Consider the following 21,592-nt stretch of genomic DNA (forward strand, 5'->3'; position numbering starts at 1 on the left):
CACTTTTCTGTTAACATTTCTGCTGTGGTTTCAAACGTTTAATTGTCACCTCCAACTTTGAAGTGACCGAACAAGAGAGGGTCAACTAAGAATCAAGATCCATGGACATGAATTGGTAACATTTTCTAAAGGGGAACAATACTCTGACAACCATTTACAACTTAAATTATTGCTACTGCTCATGAGAGAGGCTTCATAAGAGGGAGGCTTCCCTCTACATCACCCTCCCCATACACACTTCATTATTTGACACAAAGATTAAAAGTAGCAACTATATATATTTTTTTAGAAATTATGAGTGACAGTTATGCAATTCATATAAATGGGGCCTTTCAGTACCATGCTTTAGGAATAATAATGGTGGTTTATCAATCCCATCTGTTCCCAGGTGAAGGAAGAAAAATTTTAGCATGGCAAAAGTCCAAAAACTGATGCTATCTAAAGATCTGCTTTCTAAAGATCTCTTGTAACAATTGACAAATTAGCTGGAAAGAGATTTTATACCAATAAACACTTCAAAAATGGTACCCATTTTTCCAAACCCTCATTAACACTGTGTATTACCTATAGCAATTTATATATATTTAATTATAAATGAGATCAAGCATCTTTTCATAGAAATTTCTAGCTGTTTCTTATCAAGTACTCCTATCATTTGTCCACTTTTTCCCTTAGGTTGATGACATCTTTCATCTCAATTTGTAATTCTCTTTATATAATAAAGATATTAGCTCTTTGCCATTTGTGTCAAAGAACTTTCCCAAACCTGTCATTTGTCTCTTAATATTTTTTTAAAGATTTTATTTATTTATTCAGAGACACAGAGAGAGAGGCAGAGACACAGGCAGAGGAAGAAGCAGGCTCCATGCAGGGAGCCGGGCGCGGGACTCGATACCCGGTCCCCAGGATCACAGCCCAGGCTGCAGGCGGTGCCAAACCACTGCGCCACTGGGGCTGCCCTGTCTCTTAATATTTTTTATATTTTAGTGGCTTGATAGTTAATATTTGTACTCAAATTCATCAATCTTTTTCTCTACAGCTCTGCTTATATGTCTGGTTATAGCTCCTGTTCAAAGTCCATTCCTATTTTAAGATTGTTATTATAAGGGTATTTATTATTTGAATATTTATCTGGAATTTATTGGGGTATAAGGAATGAAATATTAATCCAGCTTTATTATTTCTTTCCAAGTGAATAATCAGTATCTCATTGGCAATTCTTCTTTTTTTTTTATTTAAGATTTTATTATTTGACAGAGAGAGAGAGAGAGAGCACAAGCAGGACGAACTGCAGGCAGAAGGAGAGGGAGAAGCAGGCTCCCTGCTAAGCAGGGAGCCTGATGCAGGGCTTGATCCCAGGATCCTGGGACCATGACCTGAGCCAAAGGCAGACACTTAACCAACTGAGCCACCCAGATGCCCCACACTGGCAATTGTTCTATAACCCATTGTTTTCTTACTGATTTGAAATACCACCATCATAATATAATAAATTTCTACAGGTATTGGAGCTTTGCTCTTTAAAATTTTCTTTTCTCTTGCTTTTCAATTATTGCACCAGAACCATTTATAATTTATTTAAATATCTGCTAAAGGCTGATCTCCACCCCCTCCATTGCTTTTTTCTCTTTTCAAATTGATACCTGGCTTTGTCACACATTTATTTTTCCAAATGTACTTGTCAAGATCCAAGATGCAGTAGGAGGGAAACTCCATTGCAATATTACTGCATTAAATTTAAGACTAAGTAAAAGTGAAAGAATCACTGTCTTTAAAATATTGAATCATATCATAATATAATAAGGTATATTTTTCCATTGGTGTTTAATCTTAATGTCTGTCTCTCAGTCCGTAATCATTTCTGTTGCTTCCCTTTGTGATGCCTTGTGCTGGGTTATTGTATCCATTTTCCATTACTGCAAGAACCAATTACCACAAACTTAGAGGTTTAAAAAAACACACAAATGTATTATTTTACATTTTCGGTAGTCCCAAAATGTGTCCCACTGAGCTAAGTTCAAGGTTCTGGTAAGTCTGCATGTCTTTCTAGAGACTCTAGGAGAGAATCTATTTTCTTGCCTTTTCTAGTTTCTGTAAGCTGTGCCCATTTGTTGGTTTATGGCTGCCTTTCACCTTCAAAGCCAGCAATGGCTAGTCAAGTCTCTCACATTGCATTACTCTGACACTGACTCTTCTTCTTTCTTTCACTTGCAATGACCATAATAATCCAGGATAATCTCCCCATCTCAAAATTCTTAATTTAATCATATCTGCAAAATCCCTTTTGCCATGTAACATAATATATTCACAGGTTCTGGGGTTTAGGATGTGGACATCTTTGAGAGGCCATTGTAGTGCCTACCACCATCATCGATGTTCCTTTCCCTAGAGCTGTCCTGCTATCACTCATTCTTCCATCTCACCCAAGGTTACTCACTATTATTTTCTTATTTTTCTTATTCTATATTTATAGCATAGTCTTTCACATATGAATGTCATTGTAACTCTTTAGGGGATTATTTTCTTAATATTGGGAGACACATCAGAACAGTAAGACCACTTCCAAAAGCTTTTTCCTACTTTGAGTCATTTGAAATCGTGAGTCATCTCTAACTTTGAAAAAGCCATAAACCCACACTCCCTTGTGTTAGTACTGCTGTCCCCATTATTAGAAAAAGGATTCAGGAAGCAGTTTAAAGTATGCAGGTAGCTTATCATAGTACTAAGACAATACTTCCATTCTCCTTGTCTTACTTACCTAACATCTTAAGACTCATCTGAGTCAAATCACCATCTTCTATTCTCAATCCGACTAGGTTTGAAGACTTCCAGTGGCAGAGAAACTACTACCGGCTAGGCAGCCAATTTCATACTGAGAAGCTCTAATTGTTAGAAAGCTCATTTTAAGCTGAAATCTGTCTCCTTATTACCATCTTTCCATCTATGCTCTTTCTACTCTCTTAGCCATAGGGAACAATTATAATTACTCTTCTACTTTTCAAATACTTGTGATAAATGTTTCCCTGTACCCTTTCCCCTTTAATTTTTTTCTCACATGATATGGGTTTGATACTCAAACTTTTCTTAACCCCTGTCCAGAGGAAACAGTCCATTTGGTTTGTACCTTTTCTAATGTAGGCCAAAGTACCAGAGTGAGGGGACTAGGTATGGTCTTACTCCAGGATTGATTAAGCTGCTTCTATTTCCCTCACATAGTTAAGAATACATCTATGTTAAGCGGCATGTTCACAGAGGTGCTCTGTCAAAGTAATCTAGAAAAGCCTCTAGGGTAGTCTTATTTCTGATAAAAAGTCACATCATTGCTACATTTGAGAAACGGTTGTACCCATACCTGGGGCCCCTAATTGTTGCCAAGGTTCTTCATAAATCAGAAGGCCAAGTGTCCTTCTGCCCTTTTGTTGAAGAAAATCTTATAACACCTTACAAGGATGGTCACCATGATAGTTATCTTTGATGATATTACTAAACCAGATAATTCCCAATCCTAATTAACACAGAAGAAGGGAGAGCTATCACATTCGGTTGTCTAAATATCATACTTATATTGAATCAGCCAATGTCACATTATGTCTTTAGGATATTACATCATCACTCATACTGTCCAGCTATAACTCCTAATTCTTTTTTCATGGTTTTGCTAACCTATATATCCTCATGCTGAATTTTTATAACTAATTCCTGTGCTAAACCATAGGGCCTCATATTTAATCACTAATTAACTTTGACTTGTTAGATTTAGTCTACTACCACTGGTGATTTTAAACTTTTTATAGGAGCACAGCATAAACAACACATGAAAGCATATTATGCAGGCCTTTTATTACTCCTGTTTGTTTTTCTTTGGGAGGCATACATTCTATTAATTTATTCAGCACTCTTAGTATGCATCTTTTTTGAAGAAGTATTGTTTTGTCCACATATTGCATAATCAACTATAGTAGGTAGGATGAAGCTAAGTAAGAAAGTATCAAAGCCAGACATTCCTTCAGGAGCTGTGAAGTTAGGAATGTAAGGCCTTCAAGGCCTGTTCAGGATTCAGGGACAGGATATTAAGACATTATCTCTCCTCAGAAGAGAGCTGGCCACGACCAAGACAGAGAACACAGTCCTAGGTATGCTACTATTATTAAAAAATAAAAAAAAAATCAAGCAAAGAAACAAGTTTGGGATCTGTTAACCAGGCATTCAAATAAAGATAGAGAAAAAAAAATAAAAATAAAAATAAAGATAGAGGCTAAATATCAAGAAAAAAAGCAAAAATTGCTAACTAGATTGGAGCCCAATTTTGCTAGATTAGCTATGATGGAGCCTTGAAGGTGAGTCACAAATTGTTGAGCCAGTTCTTTTAATCCTTCTTGTCTGTTACCAGGATTTATTATCAAAAGAATATTGACAGTTAACCTGTATATCAAAATCCAGCTTTCCCATTGTAAGTAAGAGGGTTCGCAAAGGCAAGGAAGTTGTCAGAGTTATATAGTACCTAATAATGTATGAAGATTTTTCTTGCCCTTAGTTCTGATGATAAAGATCTTGTCATAGGTCTTTTTAAAATCTGTGATATGATAGTATGTCTATCGTATCTAATGACTAGATTAGCTGTCACAAGATCAGTTGGAGCCCTGAAACTTTCATTAACCAGATGCTTAATATTGGACAAGTCACTGAATTCCAAGCCTTAGTTTCTGGATGGAGATGATAATAACATTGATAGGCTGGTTGTGAGGGCTAAATAAGAATCATCTGGATAATTGAAATACTCTTCATTTTGCAGACTAACAAATACCTTACAAGTGTAAGTTACTCTTTTTATAGAGATTTGAATCTGTAATAGTTTTTAAATGACATTGTTTCAGCCTTCATTCATTTGGCAAATATTAAGTGCATACCATGTGAAAAAGATAGTCATGGTCCTTGCCTCTATGGTTCATAATTTTAGTGGAGGATACAGGCCTTAAATACTAACTGAAATATTAATTATTTTATGTATTTTTTAGCATGTATTGTTGAGTCCTATGATGAACAGGGATGGCACTTTGCTAGTTGCTAGACAAGCATGTCTTTAGAAGTTAAAACCTCATTAAAAAAAAAAAGAAATTAACCTCATTTATCTTATAGATTAACAAGATTATATTTAACCTCTGGTTTATCCCTCCATATCTTGTTATTTTAACCAGTTTACTACCTGGATCATTAATGCATCTAATGAAATCACTCAATATAGAAACTCTGAGATATCATGAGAGACCATGTTAAATATTTCAAAAGAATCACTGTATGCTATGACTAGAGCCTTTCATGATTCTCTCTCAAAATTATGATGAAAGTAAATGAGTTGACTTTAAAATGACATACTCTTAGTAACCTCATGCTAGTGTTTGAAAGTGAATTAATTGGGAGAGGAGCCAGAGTAGAGGCAAGAGACTAGTTGAGAAATTGTTCTAGCAGGTCAAGTGAGATACAGTGGTGACCTGGACTAGAATGATAACAAAAGTGGAGAGAAATGAATGTGTTTGAGGTATAATTCAATGATGAAGTAAGGGACTTGGAGATTGGTTGAGTATGGCATTGAGGAAGAAGGAGAATCTTTTTAAAAATAAATATGAGAATGATCATGAATGCTTTGACAGAAATGAACATGAGGAGAGACTTATCCTACCATATAGTAAAATTAATTTTAAGGCTTTAATAAGCAAAACAGTGTGATTCTGGTGCTAGAATAGATTGACATATGGAACCAATTAGAAAGTCCAGAAACAGATTCAATTAAATGTAAGCATATGGTATATACCTGTTGTCACAGGAATTCTTTCTTTTTTTAATTTAAATTCAATGAATTAACATACAGCGTATTATTAGTTTCAGTGCCAGTTTAGTGATTTATCAGTTGCATATAACACCCAATGCTCATTACATAACGTGCCCTCGTTATGCCCATCACCCAGTTACTCCATCCCACACCCACCTCCCCTCCAGCGACCCTGTTTGTTTCCTACAGTTAAGAGTCTCTTTGGTTTGTCTCCCTCTCTGATTTTGTCTTATTTTATTTTTCCCTCCTTTCCCCTATGATCCTCTGTCTTGTTCACAAATGAGTGAGATCATATGATGATTGCCTTTCTCTGACTAACTTATTTCACTTAGCATAATATCCTCTAGTTCCAACCTCATTGTTGGAATCTCTTACCATTTGGTAAGATTTCATCTTTTGATGACTGAGTAATATTCTATTGTGTGTGTGTGTCACATTTTCTTTATTCATCTGTCAGTGGACATCTGGGCTCTTTCTATATTTTGGCTATTGTGGATATTGCTACCATAAACATTGGGGTGCGTGTGCCCTTTTGGACCACTATGTTTGGATCCTTTGGGTAAATACCTAGTAGTGCAATTGCTGGGTTGTAGGATAGCTCTATCTTTAACTTTTTGAGGAACCTCCATACTGTTTTCCAGAGTGATACAGAAAAACCATTTGACAAAAGACAGCATCCTTTCTTGATTAAAACTCTCTGCAGTGTGGGGATAAAGAGAGCAAACCTCAATATCATAAAAGCCTTATATGTAAAGCTCACAGTGAGTATCATTCTCAACAGGGAAAAACTGAGAACTTTCCCCTGAGGGAACACAACAGAGATGTCCACGCTCACCACTGTTGTTCAACATAGTACTAGAAGTCGTAGCCTCAGCAATCAGACAACAAAAAGAAATAAAAAGCATCCAGGTCAGAAAAGAAGTCAAACTCTCACTCTTTGCAGATGGACTCCACCCAAAAATTGCTAGAGCTCATGTAGGAATTCAGTGGCAGGATATAAAACCAATGCACATTAATCAGTTGCATTTCTACATACTGAAAGAAAAATTAAGGAATTGATCCCATTTACAATTGCACCAAAAATCATAAGATACCTAGTAATAAATCCAACCAAAGAGGTAAAGGATCTGTACTCTGAAAAGTATAAAACGCTTATGAGAGAAATTGAGAAAGACACAAAGAAATGGAAAAACATTCCATGCTCATGGATTGGAAGAACAACTATTGTTAAAAATCTCTATGCTACCCAAAGCAATATACACATTCAATGTAATCCATCTCAAAATACCAGGAATTCTACTTCAAAAGAAATAGTCAAACATGTAAACCAAGGTCTATGCATAAGAATGTTCCCTTAAGGGCAAAACATTGAAATTTCAATATGATAGGATTAACTAAGTAAATCATGACCATGTGTATATTGAAACTTAACCTTAAATTTATCATGTAGACACTGATTTGTCATTGAAACTCATTCACAATACATTATTAGAAGTAAATTTATCTCAGATTATAGATATCTATAGAATCCACAGGATATCTAGCCTTGGTTCTCATGATCACCTCTTGCTGCAACTCCTGTATGTGTAGGACTTTCGATTTCATTCATTTTTCTCACTTTGTGTCTATTCTTGACTCTCTGCCCCATGACTACTTAGAATAATTACCATACCCTAGTTACTTGTATCAAAAGACTTGTTCATCAATGTTAATAGCAAATTGTTCTTAATACAAAATACCTAGGAAATGTTTAAAAGTCCACTGTCAGGAGAATCTGTAAATGAGTTATTGTATACCTATACAGTGAACTCCTATACCAACCACATTGAAAATAAATGAAACTCAGGAACATAATTCTGATTGAAAAAGTCATAGAAGAGCAAGAATATCTTATACTATTCTTATGAAATTCAAAAACATATGGTACAAAACAATTTATTCTTTATTGGCACATATATAGTTAAATTTCAACAACAATCCAAGGAATTACAAATATGAAGTTCAGAACAGGAATTAGCCCTGGTTGGGGAGGGGAAGGAAGGGTCTGGAAGGGGGATCACAGGTGGAAAGGGGTGGGTTTCAGTGGTAATGTTCTAAACTGATTAGTGGGCATGCATAAATTTTATTATTTTATTCTATCACATACCCATCCTTTTATGAGGGATACTAGTCAGATATTTTGTTGAGTGTGCTTTTTTTTGGACAATATGAAATTTTTGAATAAAAAAGCACAGTTTTGCTATCTTTGTTTCAACATCTTCTTCCCTTGAGGCTTCACTTTCCATAAGGAGACAGCGTACTGTAGACTTTTCCAATTAGAAGTAATGACGCTTTCTTCGGAAGCAGAAGAGGGTGCACTTCACTGTTGTTTAAAATATATTTTTCTTTCCCTTGCACACACCCACATGTCCACATACACATTTACAGAGAGAAGCAATCTGGGAGGATATGCACCAAAATGTTACTATTAGTTATCTGAGCATGCAGCATTTTCATGTGATTTTTTTTCTTTCTTTATATTTTCTAATATTTCTGTTTTAAGCAATATACTTCATTTTTAAGGGGGCAGCAAAGTAACTCATCCTGTGTGGTTAAATTTGAGAGTATTTTTCAAGGCCATTTAGTCTTCGTATTTTTTTACAGAGTGTAATTCCAATCTAACCAAATCCATAAAGAATAGATTGTTCTGATTAACAGGTTATTCTGATTTTAGGATAAACTAGGGCTTAAACTAGAGACTTTTTTCAGGATTCTTTTAATCTTATTGTCATAATCCCAATTTTTTTCACTTTTGATATGCAAAACAGTAAGGAATACCTGTAAATAGTAATAATAACCAACCTAAGCAAAGTAATTTATATCTGAACAAAGCATAATTATTTCCCTAACTGGTAGTTAGAATTTGTTAAAAAGGACATTAGAGAATGTTCAGTTGATCAATAAACATTTATTAAGCACCTACTACATGGCAGGACTTGTATTAGATTCTGGGGATAAAGTGGTGAACAAGACAAATTCCAGCCTCATAGAGTTTATAGTCATCTGTTACATCCACTTTACAATGTGTCTTGTAGATAATTTTATCAATAGTTCTTCTGAAAGATTTTCAGTAATGAGGAGTTTCTTCTGTTGCTTTCTAGTGTATTTTTCAGCTATTGCTACATTAGTATATTTTTATTTAGAAGACAACCAATATAATGAATTCATTAAACATTGGTTTTTGTTTTTGTTTTTGTTTTGCATTGATTCAAATTCGCCCTTTTTGACTTATAAACATTGGTCTTTGTTCTGTCTTTAAGAATTTGGAGTAAATCTACCACAGCAGCTTTTCCTCTTTCCCTGCTTCATGGGACAGCTCTTTAGGGATAGCCATTCAAATATATTGAGAAAACTGTTATGTTGCTGTAAGGCTTCTCCAGGTTAGAACACTACAGGTCCTTTCATCATTTCATGTGTGACATGGTTTTTAAATCATATGCCATCTTGATTGCTTTTCTTTGTATGCTTTCTCCTTTGTCATCCTTTGTTGTTAAAAATAAATTACTCCCAATTTTCCTGCTTTCAATAGGGTAGAGTGAACCTAATTGATTCTTTGATGTGTGAGGGTCCAGTATGGTCTGAAAGCAATTACAATGACCTTGAATACTTACTCTACAGTACTGTAAATATCACTATAGATAAACTAGGAGCTCATACTAAATCTTTATTGACCCTTGGACATATCTTGGAAGATTTTTTGAAAAGAGTTTATTTTTTTATTTGTCTTTTTCTTTTGATAGTGAATTATGCTTTGTAAAGGTAAAAAAATACCAAAAGGAATGATTAATTGTGAAATTCATTATGCAGATATGTTTATCTTCCCTAATAATCTATGGACTTTCTGAGGACAAGGATTATATCTTTTTTTTAAGATTTTATTTATTTATTCATGAGAGAGACAGAGAGAAGGTAGAGACATAGAAAGAGGGAGAAGCAGGAGCCCAATGTGGGACTCGATCCCAAGACCCCAGGGTCACTCCTGGAGCCGAAGGCAGATGCTCAACCAGAGTTACCCAGGCATCCCATAAGGATTATATCTTTCTAGTGTTTAAAAATCTCTAGCACTTAGCATAGTCCTAAGTATATATGATAGGTGCCCAATAAATATTTGTTGACCAATTAATGCCTTGTATAAGAAATTAAGATCTTGTGAAGTAAAATGAATCCTTACTTTTAGAATATATCAAAGAATCAGTAGTATTGACTTGAACCTTAATTTTATCCTAACCTGGAAAGAGAAACCTTAGTATATTAGTTAGCAGTGTTCCCCCCACAAAATACTAGTGTGTTATGTGGAAATACTTTTACCTCTAAATGACAAAAACAAAACAAAATGTTAGCAATGGCTCAAACAATTAAGAACATTTGTACTTAAAAAGCCTAGTTGGGGCGCCCTGGTGGCTCAGTGGGTTAAGTGTCTGCCTTCAGCTCAGGTCATGGTCTCAGAGTCCTGTGATCCAGGGAGCCCCAACTCAGGCTAACGGCTCAGTGCAGAGTCTGCTCCTTGTTCTCCCTCTGCCTCTCCCCTTGCTCATGCTCTCTCTCTAAAATAAATAAATAAAATCTTAAAAAAAAAAGTCTGGAGTAACTAGTCCTGGGGTTCTCTCAGTAACTCAGTAACATCATCAAGGTCCCAGGTTCTTTTCATTGCTCTGTTGCCATTATTAGCCTATTACCCTTTTGATCTTAATCTTATTGCCTTAAGTTAACAAACATGCCCATCCTACCTCCAGATATCAAGACTGCACCCAGAGAGAGGAACCTGAGGATGACGAATCTGTATAAGAGCCTTATTGCGTTTCTTTTCTCTGGAGACAAATATTTTCCCAGAAGCCTCTCTTCAATCCAACTGGCCAAAATTGAGTCATATGGCTCTGGCTATCTCTAGGAAGCAGACAAGGGAGTAGAGTCTTGGGAATGACTGTTGATTAGCTAAACAGCAGTTTATGACACAACTAGAAAATCATCATATACTGCAAAAAGAGATCATGACAAGAGATCATGAACTTTACTACATCTGTGATAGATTCAGGGGAACCAAACTGTCAGGACCATTCCAAAAAGATCAGTGATGATATTGGGTTATATGATGGCATAACTTATTCAAACAGATGAATCAGCACCTCTTAATCACTTTTGGAAGAACTGATGAATCTGATTATCTTTTCTAGTTTTTATAAATCAAACAAGCTGTGTCTTTATCACAAAGCTATTTTTATTTTTTCTCCTTCCTTTCAGGAGTCCTATCCAAAGAAGAGGAATTACACTATGGAAATTGTACCATCTGCTTCTCTGGATACATTTCCTTCAGAAAATGAGAACTTTCTATGTGATCTCACGGACATAGCTGTTACAAAAAAACCTTGCTCCTTAGAAATTGCAAGGGCCCCTTCTCCAAGAACTGGTAATATTTCTTTTTTGTTTGTTTGTTTAATTTTTAAATTTAAAAAATTTTTTAGAACTGGTAATATTTCTTAAAATTGGACCAATTTAATATGCATGCTTGTATATGTGAAGATATATGATTAATATTTTGATTTTCCACAATATTTTGAACATGGAAGTACTTCAGTATAGTCAAACTTACCATTTTTTGCATTTTGAAGTGAGTCCAGGTAGGTCAGAGTTTTTGAGATAGCATCTCTTAACTTCTTGACAAGAGCTCTCAAGGAGTGATGCTACCGTGGTGAAGGTACTTTGAAACCTTGCAATAGTGAAAAACCTCTAGGTCAAACACAAAACCTGAGGTCCTTTTAAAAATAAAACCTTGGGGTCCCTTAGAACTTAATGGCAGATTTGGTAGCAAGGTCTTTTAATGTATTTTTCTGTATCCTGCTTGCAGATTATTGAGATGTACTCAGGTACTTTGTATATTTTATGCCTTTTATGGTATTTTCAGATCTACAATTTTATTTGCATTATAAATTAGTGCACAGGGCAAGTAAATATTATGCACATTTTACTGATAAGGAAATTGGAGCTAAGTGTCTTATTTAAAATCAGTACATGAGGGGGCCTTTCTTGAACATAAGTGTTTGACTATCACCATATTTGCTTTCCGTTACTTCACCACTGCATCTAAGGAAGAATGCAGGATAGTAACATGAAATCTAATGATGGAGGAACCTTTCAAGTGGGTTGTCAACATATTCAGTGCTGCAAAGGAGTTATAAGAGAAACTCTAAAGAGGCATTTTAGGTTTGATAACCCAATTGCTGCTTAATTTTGAAAAGTAAGTTTTAAAAGTGTTGAGATAAAACCAGATTTCTGGAAGTTAATAGTATGATACTGGAAAATGGGAGTGGAAGGTACATGTTACCCTTTTGAGAAGATTAGAAGAAGACATATGATAGTAATATGAGAAGAAAGAGATACAAGGGAGAAATAGCTAGTTTATTTTGGGATAAGTACGCCTTGGCCAAGTTTAGAGGTTAAAGGAATTTGCTGGTGGAGACCAAGAGATAAAAGATAAAAAATAACAAGAAAGAATAGAATGAGTGGGGAAGACTGAAGGAGACTAACAAAACACAGATATTGCTTCTCCCAGAGAGAGGAGAAGATAGAGCATGGTTATGAATATAGAGAAATTCTGAAATATGTTATTCCAAATGGATTAAATTCCTTGGTTAAGAGAAAAAGCTAGTGGCTGAAAAGAAGGGGTAGATCTTGAAGGTTAAAGTAAAATTCAAAAATGCCACTTTAGATAATAAGCTGAGAAATTTTATAGTAGTGGACAAATAGGTTTTTGAGCAGCATTGAGGAGAGAGTGTTGTATGAATCATAAGCATGCAGGAGGAAAATTTTTGGGATAAGGTAATAGCATAATAGAGAAAATACTTAAAATTCATTGAGCATTTACTAAGTGCCAGATGCTGTTCTGAGTGCTTTATATCCCTTATTTAATATAATTCTTATGATACTATAGGGTGAGAATATCATTATTATCACTTTACAGATGAAGAAACCATGACCTCCCACAGTTCTGTGTTAATAAGGGATAGACTTGCACTTGGGTTGTCTTTACCCTTAAATTAAAATACTCTGTTATGCTGAATTATATGTAGGGATGAAGTATAGTTGAAATCATGAACCACATGCCAAAATTCTCAAGAGACGTGAAGGTATGACTGGAAGTCCACATATGGTAGCAATAACACCAGAAAAAGAATGTTATAATAGGATAGCATCATCTTCAGAAGAGCAGCAGATTTGGGATAAAGACAGAATAGTGGGTGATGAGAAGCAGTCACGGAGCGTGAAGACAGTGCTGATCCCCAGCTACAGCAGTTGGTAGGAATGAAAACTCTTCCATGGGAGGGGTAACCAGGAAATGCTGGGCAAGTCAGGGGGAAAGCTTGGTTTATACAGAAAAATGGAAGGCGTGAATGAAAATGTAAAAGAGCTTTAATTAGGGCATAGGGAAGAGGGGTGTGTTGGAGGTGGTGGAGGCAGTAATGAAAGAGTCAAGGAACATAGCTGTTTATTCATTGAACAGTCAAAAGCTAATTGAGTTCCTTCATGTGCCAGGCAGTGTTCTGTATGCTGAAGATACAGGGATGAAAAAGACACCCATCAAGGTAACAAGGCTGATTAGGCTTCTCCTGCTGACAAATAAATATTCTGGCTGAAAATACAGAGTAGAAATACTTCTGAAAAGCATTAAAAAGGTGATAGGAAAATTATATAAGTTGAATAACATTTGAATTAGGAACCTTTTGTTTATTTTTTCCTGCACCATTTTATTTTATTTTTTTAATAAATTAATTTTTCATTGGTGTTCAATTTACCAACATACAGAATAACACCCAGTGCTCATCCCGTCAAGTGCCCCCCTCAGTGCCTGTCACCCATTCATCCCCACCCCCCGTCCTCCTCCCCTTCCACCACCCCTAGTTTGTTTCCCAGAGTTAGGAGTCTTTATGTTCTGTCTCCCTTTCTGATATTTCCCACACATTTCTTCTCCCTTCCTTTATATTCCCTTTCACTATTATTTATATTCCCCAAATGAATGAGAACATACACTGTTTGTCCTTCTCCGATTGACTTACTTCACTCAGCATAATACCCTCCAGTTCTATCCACGTTGAAGCAAATGGTGGGTATTTGTCGTTTCTAATGGCTGAGTAATATTCCATTGTATACATAAACCACATCTTCTTTATAGGAACCTTTTTGGAGTCAGTAGATTAGTAAAATATAATCAAGCCAAACATTGGTGAAGGTAGGAAGTTGGTGGATTACTAAAGACTTTTGTCCTGAGAGAACTTTCTGAATCTCCTATTGAACTCTGGTGCTTAAGGCCTCATAAACCTTAAGGTTTATGTACAGAAAATAAAAATCTCTGTGCGACTTTAATAGGAAATTCTTCCTCCATAGAGCTGGAACTCCAGGAACTCACTTCACAGTAATTAGAAATAATTCTTCCCCATAACACCCACCCAAGGAAAGGTGATTTGTCATGAGAAGAAGGAAGGAAATTCCTGAGGTATTACTACCACAAACTGGTCCTCACACAGATTTGTACCCAAAATTTCTGTCACTTAAATGGTACAAAAAATGTTAATCCAAGAACTTAGTTTAAAGTAATACCCTCAGGGATCAATCAAGCAGAAACAAATGTAATTCCTCTTGAGAAGAATATACTGTTTTTCTAGGGCCCAAATAATCTCTATAAATACTTTTCTGATTAAAATTATTTGCAGTGTATAACAGGTCTATAAGGAAAGAAACTCTGAAATCAGAATCACAGGAACAAGAAAGAACAGATCCACACATGAAAAGACTTCAAATATTGGAATTATCAGAGGGAGGCTAAAACATGATGGTGCTATTATAAACACACACATACATACAGAGAAAAACTACCTCAAATTTAAAACACAGTAGATAAGTAGAATGGCAGATTAAATTCAACTGAACAGAGATTTAGTGAGCTGGAAAATTAGGGCAGAAGAAGTTTAACAGCTTGTTGCATGGAGAGACAAAAACGAAAAACATGAAAGTGAAGCTAAGAGACTTGGAGGATATACTGAGAAATTCTTAAATGTCTATTTAAAGCTTCAGAAGGAGAGGAGCAAGAGAATGAGGCAACAGTAATATATTTGAGGAGCTAATTTTCCAAAAGGCAAAAGGCTTGTTATTGCAGTCACGTGGAGGTTGACAAATGAATAGCTAATTCTAAGAGTATAATAAATGTTAAGGCAATATTATACAAAGTGCTTTGGGAATAGAAAAAAAAAGGAACATTTAATGTCACCTGGGAGCTTGGGAAGGACTTCCTGATTGAGATTATCTGTGTCCATTATCTATTGCTATTTAATAAGCCACCTCAAAATTTACTGTCCTAGAGAAACATCAGTCATTTAGTTTGTTCACAGATCTGCAAGTTTGGCCAAGTTCATTGGACAGGGACAGCCAGTCTGTGCCACTTGGCATGAGCCAAGGCTGCTCAACTAGGGGGGAAAGGACCCATTTTCAAGATGGCCGATTACATGGCTGGTGAGTTGGTGATAGCTCAGAGGTTGGCTGGGCTTATGACCTCGAGACCATTTTTTCTCTCCATGGACTGCTTGGGTTTCCTCCTGACATACTAGACTGTGAAAGCAAGCATCTGAAAAGAACCAGCGGAAGCTGTATCATTTTTATTATCTAGCCTTAGAAGTCACAGACCATACTTCTACTATAGTTCCATGTCTACTCAGATTCAAGGGGGGATACCATGAGCCCCACTTCCTACTGGAAGGAGTGTCACAGTTACTTTGTAAGAAAATATGGGAGATACCTTTGCTGCCATTTTTGGAAGAGACAGTCTTCCACTGTCTGCCCGTTGGGCACAATAATTTATATTCTTTTCCTATTCCTTTTCCTAAAATTATGCTTGTTTTCTTCTTCAGGACTTCCAATCATCAGCCTATTAAAGCATGAGCTCCAAGTTTAGGTTCAGGTGTGCATGAATTTCCCTGGGGTAGTTCTGATGGTGCAGATTCTTGACTGCCTTTGCTCTTGGCAGTGATGACCTAGAACTACACAAATTATCAGCTTCTTCTCCCACGCACCCAACATATAATAGTGAGTCAGGCGTGGAGAACCACAGCTGCCATGCCCATTTCCCCACAGGGAAAACAAGGCACATGGTGGCCACTACTAGCCTTTGACAATTCTGAATGTAACCACGTACAGCTCCTTGATTAGGATTCAGTCTTATGGCCTAGGAATTATTCTCTGTGGCACTTGGTCCAACTGTCTACATCATTATTTTCCATAAAAAAGTAGCCTATGTTTATAGCTGAGTATCCTTCTTTCTTGCTTTCTGTCTGTTAAAGATTAGGAGTCAAAAGAGCTCTTTCCAATTTATGTTTCTGTTCTTCCAGTTCAGGCTGATATAACTTCTTTTAAAGCTTTGTGAACTTTTTGTGTTCCAATTAATATTCCACTCCATTAGACAAAAGCTTATGTTTCAGATAAGCTCCTCTCTGCTTTGGGCTCCTTTTGAGACTTCTGTGAGATAATGTCCTTGAGATTCTTAGGAACCCTATTGTTCAACAGGGAGAATCTGTGACTCATGCCCTTAAAAAAATGCTTTGAGGGTCTTTTGTCTGGCTTTTTTTGGAAGTGAGATTCCATACAGTACCACCAGAGAGCTTCCTTAGACCTCGACAAATGATGTTGTATCCCACACAGATTTGGTCATTGGCCTTCTTCATTTGAAAATTGTGTGCCATTTGGAGCAGCTGCAAATAAGAAATGGTTTTGTTTTTACACCCAGAAATGCCTGGCTCCTTTGTGTTTATTTGGTAGGTCATTCTTCACTTCTCTCTTGGCTCGCATATTACCATAGGCAGCCAGATGAAGCTGGGTTGCTCTTTAAATATTCTTGGAAACATCCTTAGATCATAGAGTTCATGTGGTTCATTTTCTATTTTCTGTGTTACTGCAGATGTCAATGTTGCCAAACTTTACACTGCTACAACACAAATGACTCCTTGCTTTTTAGCTCCTGATTGCATTTGCTCTCCTTTAAGCCTTTACCAACAGCTTTCTCATGGTTCTGTGGGCTTACAAGAATCCTCTCCTTGACCCTGATGGCTTCCACAGTCACTCACCCTGAGACCCTTCCAGCTTCTGTCTGTTGCCCAGTCACAAAGCTCATGCCACATGTTTTAGATTTTTGTTATGGCAACACCCCATTTCCAAATATCAGAATCTATTCTGGTCACTGATGAGTGCATAACAAACTACCTTCATACTTAGTGAGTTTCAAAAAAATAGTCATTTATTTTGTTTATAAATCCGTAATTTGAGGAGACCTATTTGTGGGGCCAGCTTCTTTCTGCCTCAAGTGATACCACCTAGGACAGCTTCAAGGAGATGCGGAAGGATCCCATTCTCAATATTGATTCTTATTCATGTGGCTGGCATGGCCTACTTAGACTTCCTCATGGTAAGTGGCAGTGTTCCAAAAGTAACCATCATAAGAGAAGTGAGGCAGATGCTGTATTTCCTTTTATGACTTAACTCAGAAGGCAACATCAGTTCTGTGGTAGTCAAGAGCCTACCTATGTTTGAGTGAAGGAGATTTAATCACCTCTCCCCTTGAGAGAAAGGGTTACTGAAGTCATGTTATAAGAAGATACACTTGTAGCCTCTTTTGGAAAATACAAACTCCCATATATACCTGAGTTGTTTATTGCTGTTATTCTTTTTCAAGTAGGATAAGAGTTAATTTGCATGGATATATGATTTTCCCTCATCGTGTTCAATCACCTAGATTTAGATAAAAGAAGCCAGTTTGCTCTGTTGACCCAGGTTTAATCATAATGATTGGTAGTCTGCATTTTTTTACCATGATTGTGAATTTTGGGGGTGAGGGAGTCCAGAACTTAAATGGAAGAATTTTTCTTTTTAATGACAGGGATGAATACAAGTCAGAGCAGTTTCTGTTCTAATTCGAGATGGAACTTTATCAAGTGAACCCCACAGGATTCCTCTCCATAATCAATCTAGCAGGTGGAAGAGCACATCAATATCACTGTCGTTAGTTTGGATGAGGACGGAATCTGTGTCATTTTCCTTTGTTGATTCCATTAACCTGTAGGTTTTGCATGGATCCAATTCCTTCCAGGTTTCACTCTGCTATGCCTGGTCCATTGTGACTCATACCTAGCTTTGCCTTTTCCCCTTAGGGCCAACTAACTAAGCTAATGAATTCAGTTACTGACCTCTGTGGAGTCTACTCATGTTTTCCCTTTGTTACCAAGTCCTTTACTGACTAAAGGTAGGACTTCCTGATGTGGAGACATCTCTTGGTGTACATGAGTCTTTTAGAAGCCCTCGAATTAAACTGGGTAGACAGCTACCTTACAGTTCCTCATCCACTCAACAAATACTTATGGGGTACTCATGGTATTTTGGGCATTGTGCTAAATGTTGCTGAAGAACCAGTGAAAGTCCTGATGTTTAGAAGCTTAGAATGTGTTAAAATTAAGGGTCATAAGTGCAATGAGAGAGGTGAGCATAAGGTCTTCTAGGAGGGTAGAAGGGGAAAGACTGAGTGAAAGCTTACTGGAGGGGGTACTGCCCGACCTGAGCCTCAAAGAAAGAGAATTAGGTACATGAACGGAAAGTATATGGTGTGTGGGTGAATGAGAGATGTGCGCACGGATCCAGAGGCATGGAAGAGCACAGTGCGTTCAGAGATATGACCAATGGTTAAGGCAGAGAATACTACTAAAGAAAGATGCATAAAAGAACAAGAGATGACATGCAGAAGTTTGGATTTCACCTGACACTTTAAGCAGGGATATCCATGATGTTATGGATATTTGTTTTTAGAACAGTCTCTCTGGAAGCAATATGAAGAATACATTGGACAGAGATAGGACTTGAGACAGGACAATTAGTTAGCAGATCAGTGTTCAGTCTCAGCCAAAAGAGGGAGAGAGAGAGAGAGAGATGATGGGCAGTACAACGACAAGGCAGCAAGGAGAGGAAGGAGGAACAAAGAGGAGGGATATGAAGTATGGAGGTTATCCCTTCTTCCTTTGAAAATTCTGCCATCTAGAAAATAAGTAGCCAAGGAAGCTAAATAATCATATTCTAGGGGAGTGCATCTTATAGTTTTTGGTTAACTGTGCTGATTACATGGCTTCAGTTTATAGATAAATTGAGGATTTCTATACATACAGGAATTGCACTCGGAAGCTTTCCTGAAGAGACTGAGAGATGGAGGGATGACTAGGTCTTTAAAGAGATTGTAATGTGTTGAATCAGGCCCTGCCTCTCCTTTTTGGGCTTTTAATCACTAGTACATCAGAATGTAACCTTACTTGGAGAATTTGGAGATAGAGTCTATAGAAGTAATGGAGTTAAAATGAAGTCATTAGGTGGGCCCTCATCCAGCATGACTAGTGTCCTTATAAGAAGGAGGAAATTTAGATACAGAGAGAGAATGCAGAGGAAAGATGATGTGAAGAGACAGAGGAAGAAGATGGCCATGCACAAATCAGAGAGGCTCAGAATAGATCCTTTCCTCATGGCCCCAGAAGAAACCAACCTTGATTCCAGATATCTCTCCTCCAGACTGTGAGACAATACATTTCATTGTTTAGGACACCCAGATTGTAGTGCTTTGTTGCAACATCCCTAAGGAGTGATTGCAGGGACTATAACTGAGGGCACACATTCGATCATAGAAGGGAGGATCCTGGGCCTCTGAGGCCAGACACTGCCTGTTCTGCTCATTTCAGAGGCTCTGCACTTGAGGAACTTGATTGTGACTGACAATGTCATTCATGGATACAGAATATGCACTTTCACAGAAAATCACAGTTAAGTATGCAAATTAGTTCCCTGTCTGTGGTCTTTTCTATTTATTAACCAGCTAAGCCAGTACCAAGTAGATCTCATCCAAAATAAAAAAAATCTATCACGTTCACTGGTTTAATTTAAATATGAAAGCAACTTATTAGTAAACCTATATTTAACAAGATTTTACAGTTCAGCCAGCAAATGAATGATATTCTTTGCAAGAAGCATCTTATTTACTAATGCCTCAAAGACTACATATTTCATATGAAATAACAAATGCTCTTGAACTAGGTGCATTAAAGATCGCAGAAGCCCAGTCCTTGCTTGGTGAATTTGCTAAGATTCGTGCTCATGCAGCCAAGATTGAATCACGTTTGTTTCCCTTACTGCAACAAGCAAAGGATCTTACATAGTCACAGTGGGAACTCAATTGCATAAATGAATGAATAATTAAGTGAGTGAATGAATGAATGACTATTCTCTTTAAGGGAAAATGGCTGTAATGGCAGAAAAAGCCTCTATGAAATAGTCAGATGCCATCAAAGATAATGTTTTCTTATCCGCCTTTCATTTAATTTTAACCATCACAGGGGAATTTTTCCATTTTATGGTAACTAGGCAACCTGTTATTTTGAATCCCTTAGTGCAGGCTTTGCACACGATGGATGCTCAATAAATCCATCTTGATTAATGAGCAATTTATAACAACACCAGTGAAGACTGTTTCCAATCCTGTTGGAAGAGAATAGATGATCTCTGATAAAAAGGACACAGTCAGTAGTTTCATGCCAGGATAGTGTGGGTCATGCTTCCTTCCATTCAATTTGCTAATGTGCTTACTGGACTGTGATCACCCTGAAATGAAGATGTCCTTCCCGTGAAGAATCCTCCACAACCCACGACACTCCCCCAACATCCTGAAATAGGTAGTAGTGTGAGAGTGAGTCCGTAACTTATTTATACCAAAATATATATTTTTTGAAATAGTGTGGAGCTGCCTTCATTCTAATGCCAAAATTTTGAAATTAAAATAATTCAGACTGGACTAGGGCTAATGTTTATCTTTGCTAAGCAAGTGGGTAGTGTCAACATGATTTCTGTGGGTATGTTTAACTCATTTAGGAGAGCAAACTATATTTAAGCCCCTTGGAAGCCTTCTTTTACATACAAATACTGGCCTTGCTGATAAGAACCATTTTTATCAAACAGCAATTATTTATTTGGCATTTGCTCTGTGTTCAGTACTGTCTTAGTCATTTATTAAAGTGGTAAGTTGTAAATTTGTAACCCAGTTGTTGGTCTATAGAGGGGCCAAAGAGAGAAAACTAGGGCAGCAGTACCTGCAGAGAAATCCTGGTAAATTAACTGCTTCCTTCATCCATATGGGACAGCTTACCAATTTGAAAATATAATCATCTCAGTTTGCTCAAATTCATGGAAGTTGGCTATATTTGGAAACCAGCATCCTAAACAAAAAGAAAATTATGCTTTTTCCATCAAGTCAATTTTATCTGTACTATGTATGAATAACATGAACTGTAGAATAATAAGATATCTAAACATACAATAAACTCTTATTAAGTGATGATGTTGGAGGTGGGCATTGGCTTTTTATGATGTCATCTGTGGCCTCCTGTAGGACGTTAGAATATATATACAAAGGGGGTAAACATTCATTAATTCATACATTCATGCTCACTGGGGTACCTCGGTGGCTCAGTTGGATAAGTATCGGACTCTTGATTTTGGTTTAGCTGATGATTTCAGGATCATGGATCCAGCCCCAAGTCAAGCTCCATGCTAGGCGTGGAGCCTGGTTAGGATTCTCTCTCTTCCTCTTCCTCCACCCCTACCCCCTCAGAAAAACATAAATTAAAAAATAAATTAATAAAAATAAGAAATAAATTAATGCTCACCACA

General features: G+C 36.9%; 1 protein-coding gene across 13 annotated transcripts in view; it reads left to right on the forward strand.

The window, feature by feature from the left end:
* ANKS1B (ankyrin repeat and sterile alpha motif domain containing 1B) overlaps positions 1-21,592 on the forward strand; it is a 1,017,748-nt gene that overhangs the window by 357,691 nt on the left and 638,465 nt on the right. For all 13 annotated transcript variants that reach the window (XM_041737915.1, XM_041737908.1, XM_041737909.1 and 10 more), the window contains exon 10: positions 11,105-11,270. In XM_041737915.1, the coding sequence (XP_041593849.1) occupies positions 11,105-11,270 (166 nt within the window). The remainder of the gene's footprint in view (positions 1-11,104; positions 11,271-21,592) is intronic.

The sequence above is a fragment of the Vulpes lagopus genome, chromosome 23 (assembly GCF_018345385.1).
Source record: "Vulpes lagopus strain Blue_001 chromosome 23, ASM1834538v1, whole genome shotgun sequence".
NCBI lineage: Eukaryota > Metazoa > Chordata > Mammalia > Carnivora > Canidae > Vulpes > Vulpes lagopus.